At 34.5% G+C, this 6,000-nt stretch overlaps 1 protein-coding gene across 11 annotated transcripts in view; it reads right to left on the bottom strand.

The window, feature by feature from the left end:
• Positions 1-330: 330 nt before the first annotated feature.
• LOC140861017 (uncharacterized) overlaps positions 331-6,000 on the bottom strand; it is a 65,095-nt gene continuing 59,425 nt past the window's right edge. For 3 of the 11 annotated variants that reach the window (XM_073264018.1, XM_073264020.1, XM_073264025.1), the window contains 15 exons: positions 5,148-5,197; positions 5,001-5,067; positions 4,738-4,787; positions 4,592-4,658; positions 4,341-4,384; positions 4,196-4,262; positions 3,944-3,987; positions 3,799-3,865; positions 3,556-3,602; positions 3,443-3,482; positions 3,231-3,274; positions 2,874-3,014; positions 2,630-2,785; positions 778-841; positions 331-628 (listed from right to left, as the gene is read on the bottom strand). In XM_073264018.1, the coding sequence (XP_073120119.1) occupies positions 785-841; positions 2,630-2,785; positions 2,874-3,014; positions 3,231-3,274; positions 3,443-3,482; positions 3,556-3,602; positions 3,799-3,865; positions 3,944-3,987; positions 4,196-4,262; positions 4,341-4,384; positions 4,592-4,658; positions 4,738-4,787; positions 5,001-5,067; positions 5,148-5,197 (941 nt within the window). In that variant the 3' untranslated portion in view covers positions 331-628; positions 778-784. Of the gene's footprint in view, positions 629-777; positions 842-2,629; positions 2,786-2,873; positions 3,015-3,230; positions 3,275-3,442; positions 3,483-3,555; positions 3,603-3,798; positions 3,866-3,943; positions 3,988-4,195; positions 4,263-4,340; positions 4,385-4,591; positions 4,659-4,737; positions 4,788-5,000; positions 5,068-5,147; positions 5,198-6,000 lie in introns of those variants that run through there. The other 8 variants (XM_073264019.1, XM_073264021.1, XR_012143710.1 and 5 more) reach the window with 8 other exon arrangements.

Genomic DNA, 6,000 nt, shown 5'->3' with positions numbered 1-6,000 from the left:
CAAAAGTATGTTTTAAATATATTTTTAATTTTTTAGCTAATTTTGTTAATTTAGGTTGTAACTTATTTATATGCTCATTAATAGGTGCTAAGTGGGCGAACACTTAGTGCCAAATAAATAAAAAAATCGAAGTTATAATTGAGAACGATATAAATGAATGTTTGTTTGTTAATTTTTAAAAGAACAAAAGTATGTTACATTTAATACATTAAATTAACATATTTTAGATTTTATTAAATTATTTAGATTAAAAAAAGTTTAAGCGTAAAAAAATATTTTTTTATTAGTTAGTTGTAATTATCTCAAACCAATAAGCAGATAAAACATGAAAGAATAAAAAATATTTATTACAAAAATAATTAAAGATCAACTTCTAAATTCCAAAACATGATAACATACAGGACGAAAACCAAAAAACAAACCAACTTATAGGACCAAAACAAAATAAGCCAACATATAGGACTAAATCCAAAAAAAAAATCGAGTTACAGGATCTTTTCCAAAACAAGCCAACATACAGGACCAAAACCAAAAAGAAACCAACATACAGGACCAAAATGCTAATTTTCCCTCCACAAAACGAACCGCAGAGTCACCTCCATGATCTTTTTCAATCCTTGCACACTTGCTGCACAAGCATAGACTCCAAAAAATTATAAATATATATATCTCAAACTTACCAACCTAAAGCATAAACAAAACGTTTCAGATTGTCAGAATCCAATCAATCCCATAGCATAGTAAAAGATACAATAGATGTCTGCGAAATAAGCCAACCTTTAAGCTAGGCATCACAGACATTTTCAACAAGATCACTAGGAATCGCAATGTGATTAGGTTCCTGAAAGGCATGAGCATGACAGAAAATCAACTTCCAAGTTCATTCCACCAACAAAAAGGGAAAAAAAATTATGCATGGTTTAGTCTTTCATGATGCAATTATAATCTTCCACCTAATTAAAATTTACTCCAAATCATTGCTTTGATTTTTGTTTCAAGCTTGGTAGAAACTCCGCTCATGCTCGGGTGTTGCCTCTCCCTAGTTATCACACAACATCAACACACAACTCAAATAATCTTCAAGTATTTACTTGAAAACAACCTGCCACAAGCATTCCTCGCCATTATATGTCAATATTTAGAACTGTCGCAGACAAGCGTGAATCAGATCACTGCTTTGCCTTCTATTTAATTTTCCCTATCTCTGTTCATAGCTATGTAGCATGGGTACTATGAAAAAAAAAAAATTTGGAGTATCGGGTACAGGTACGGGTACGACACGTGAATATGCGTGTCGGATACGGCAAAACCCGTGTCGTTGACTTTTTCCAAGTTTGACCAGGTGGGTACGGCTTGGGTACGGCCCGGGTACGTTTCTCGGTACGGTTTGGACAAATCGCAAAAAATGAAAGTTTTAAGGGAGAAAAGTGGGAAACTTATGAGGAATTTTTAATAAATATATATATTAATATCAATTGGGCTTAAAAAAGCCCTAAATCTTCTATTCTCTCTTCGATCGTTCCTCTTTTCCACTTACTGCTTCTCGTCGTCTATCATCACCAACCCACTGCGTGAAGCTTTCCGCTCGCCGGACGCTGCTCGCCGCCGCCGGACGCAGTCCTCCACTCTCCAGTTTCTGCCTTTCTGGTAAGTTTGATATTCTCTTTTCTTCTTAATTTTTGTTCAGATTTTTTTCTTTTGGTAATGCAGTTTGTATTTTCTTAATTCTTGTTCTTAAATATGTTGACTACTACGTAATTGTCATGCTAAAATCAAAATACAATTTTTACAATAGACAAGTCACAAGACAGTAGGCAGTAGCCAGTAGGAATGTTATGTAGATTGTTGGAAAATATTATTATCGATATATTTATGTTATTTTCAGGATAGTTCAGTAATTTGCAATGGAAATTATTCAAAATGAGGGTGGACAAGAAGATGTTGATGATTATTCTCCTTTGTGGAGATTTGTATCCAAGGTGGAAAAGACAGTGTTGGTGATGAGACCGATATGGATGTTTGATTTCTTTTACTTATTTAAGATGTATTTGATGTTTTATATTTATTATGTTTTCTTTTTTGTTTGTAATGGATATTATGATTGATGAATTATGATTTTCTATCTTTAATAGGATTTTTAACTTTTAATACTGAATTTATATAGATATATATAATATTATATTTTTTAATCATAGCCGTATCCTAGCCGTATCGTGTCCTTATTTTCAAAATTTCCCGTATTGACGTACCCGTATCGTATCCGATACGATACCCGTACCCGGTATCCATGCAACATAGGTTCATAGAGATATATCATATATTCACATAGGTATCATAAATTAAAACTGCAGCTAAACACCCATGGTTTGTAAGAAAATAAAAAAAGAAGAGAAAAAGGAACCGGAAAATCCATCTTTCATGGACTTGAGGATTTTAATTTGGTTCTGATCTGCAAACCTAGCACCTATACTGAAAATGGAGTGTTCAGGATTGTCAACAAAGATCTTTCGTTCACCACCTCCATCAACAAAACACATACCATTGAACACTCAGATAAACAAGGAACAAGGGTAGCAAGAACGCAAATAACAGGGTAATAAAATTGATTGGGTTAAAATGGGGACGGTACCTTGATCTCACAAAGAAGTATAGTGTCGGTCAATGCATTAACAACACCTCGAAAAAGACGGCACTCATCAGTTTCAGCATTCTTTGCCGTGAATGTCATGCAAAAATAAACTCTACCGTTGAGCTTGACAACCTTATCGAGATTGAAATTCTGTTGCTGCAACCAACCCAAAAACATGCAAAACAAAATCAGTATGTCTATTCAATAACAAAAACTATTAATAATATCAAACAATTTGTCTAACTTCTTTCCGATTGTAGACATTTAAGGCTAGTTTTGCCGCATTCCTGACGACTAACTCTTCATCAACATCAAACCTTGTCACGCATTCAAGGAATGTTGGCCAATAAACTCCTGATGGTATATGTATATCTTCATCACACTTCTGTCAAAAAATTCAAACAAAGTTTAATTTTCGAAGGTCATGCCCAAACATGATGTGTGCACATTCGATTTAATATTTGAGTGTCAAACCCAACTAACGGATCTAACAACAATACAGTAAGAACTTTGCAGCAGACACTTCTTTCCCCCCAGATCTGAAAACACATTAGATCCGGACGACCAAATCATATGGAATAGAAAGCAAGGAACACCATACCTCACGAAGGTACGTCGGCGAGTATTGATACATTGGATCAACCCCTGCAAAAGTAGGATCTCATTCAATTAAATCCACTTCCATTGTTTTTCCCAAGAAAGCAATTTGTGTTTTATATTATGCCTTCTTTGAATAAATTTGGCTGGAATTTCGAATAACTCATATCTAAATTCAAAACAGAACAAAATCAAACATGTATAGCCAATTCTTACTTGGTTCCTGTGGCAGACTCTTCTTTACCCACATCTGATCCTGGACCATAGAGGAAAAAAATATCAGATACGGAAGATCAAATCACATGGAATAAGAAGGAAGGACAGCGTACCCCGCGCTTCATCTCCACGAATCGCTTTGGATTCATTGGATTAAGCCCTGCAAAAGTAGGATCCCATTCAATTGAAACCACTTCCATTGATCCCTCACATTTTATATGAACACAATATTTTTCCCAATAAATCAATTTGTGTTTTATATTCTACCCTTTTGGAATAAACTTGGCCGGAATTTCGAATAACTTCTATCTAAATTCAAAACAGAACAAAATCAAACATGTATCGCCGTTTCTTACCTGTTTCATTGACCGGATAGATGGTCGGTTCCTGCGGCAGACTCTTCTTTCCCCAAAAAATCTGCTTCTGGACCGTAGAGGAGAAAAATGAGATCCGGATGATCGAATCACATGGAATAGCGAATAGGAAACAAGGACTGCGTACCTCACGCATGATCTCAGGCATGAATGGATTCATTGGATTAAGCCCTGCAAAAGAAGGATCCCATTAATTGAATGCACTTCCATTGATCGCTCACATTTTATACGAACACAAAATCCAATATTTTTCCAAAGAAATCAATTTGTGTTTTATATTCTACCCTTTTTGAATAAACTTGGCCGGAATTTCGAATAACTCCTATCGAAATTCAAATTGAATTTATAACAAAATCAAACATGTATCGCGGTTTCTTACCTGTTTCATTGACCGGATAGATGGTCAGTTCCTGCGGCAAACTCTTCTTTCCCCAAAAAATATGGTTCTGGACCGTAGAGGAAAAAAATGAGATCCAGATGATCGAATCAAATGGAATAGCGAATAGGAAACAAGGACTGCGTACCTCAAGCATGATCTCAGGCATGAATGGATTCATTGGATTAAGCCCTGCAAAAGTAGGATCCCATTCAATTGAATCCACTTCCATTGATCCCTCACATTTTATACGAACACAAAATCCAATATTTTTCCAAAGAAATCAATTCGTGTGTTATATTATACCATTTTTTAATAAACTTGGCCGAAATTTCGAATAACTACTATCTAAATTCAAATTGAATTTATAACAAAATCAAACATGTAGCCGTTTCTTACCTGTCTCATTGATCGGATAGATGGTCGGTTCCTGCGGCAGACTTTTCTTTCCCCAAAAAATCTGCTTCTGGACCGTAGAGGAAAAAAAATGAGATCCGGATGATCGAATCACATGGAATAGCGAATAGGAAGCAAGGACAGTGTACCTCACGCATGATTTCAGTCTCAGGCATGAATGGATTCATTGGATTAAGCCCTGCAAAAGTAAGATCCCATTCAATTGAATCCACTTCCATTGATCGCTCACATTTTATATGAACACAAAATCCAATATTCTTCCAAAGAAATCAATTTGTGTTTTATATTTATTCTATCCATTTTGAATAAACTTGGCCGGAATTTCGAATAACTCCTATCTAAAGTCAAATTGAATTTATAACAAAATCAAACATGTATCGCCGTTTCTTACCTGTTTCATTGACCGGATAGATGGTCGGTTCCTGCGGCAGACTCTTCTTTCCCCAAATAATGTGCTTCTGGACCATAGAGGAAAAAAAAATGAGATCCGGGTGATCGAATCACATGGAACAGCGAATAGGAAGCAAGGACAGCGTACCTCACACATGATCTCAGACTCAGGCATGAATGGATTCATTGGATTAAGCCCTGCAAAAGTAGGATCCATTCAATTGAATCCACTTCCATTGATCCCTCACATTTTGTATGAACACAAAATTCAATATTTTTCCCAAAAAATCAATTTGTGTTTTATATTCTACACTTTTTGAATAAACTTGGCCGGAATTTCGAATAGCTCCTATCTAAATTCAAAACAGAACAAAATCAAACACGTATCGCCGCTTCTTACCTGGTTTGCTGACCTGCTGGATGATCGATTCGGTCGAGGGGGTGAGTACGATTGCGCCATAATCCTTTGCCAATAATTTAAAGTTTCTGTTCTCTCGTAATCGTTAGAGCACTTGGGATCGAGATCTTATAAAATTTAGGTGGGCCGGATTGAGGGATATGGGCTGAAAAAGGTGTCGGCTCGTATTTCTATACTTTACTAAATAATAATTAATTAATTAAAATTAAAATTAAACTAGAATAAATATAAATCCGCGTGCATAGAATTTTAGCTTAATTAATTATTTTTATATTTAAATTATTGATTATCTTTGTTTTACTATAATATATAAAATCAGGTTCTTATTTATTATGTTTACTATAGAATCAGGTTCTTATTGATTATGTTTGTTTACTATAATTATACGAATCGTTGTCGATTTTAGAGTTCTATTATTTCGTTAAAGGAAGAGTCTATGCTCCTCCGAGAAATATCTTTTTTAAAATTTTGTTTCGTAATTTTATGTTAAAAAATTAGAATTTAAAATCAAATATTTTAATATTAAAAAAATTGAAAAAAATAATTGTACAATGAAACTATTTGCAAAATTAAATATTGTGCT

This window comes from Henckelia pumila, chromosome 4, assembly GCF_033568475.1.
Source record: "Henckelia pumila isolate YLH828 chromosome 4, ASM3356847v2, whole genome shotgun sequence".
In the NCBI taxonomy this organism is placed as follows: domain Eukaryota; kingdom Viridiplantae; phylum Streptophyta; class Magnoliopsida; order Lamiales; family Gesneriaceae; genus Henckelia; species Henckelia pumila.
This window is presented reverse-complemented; position numbering and strand designations above follow the sequence as displayed.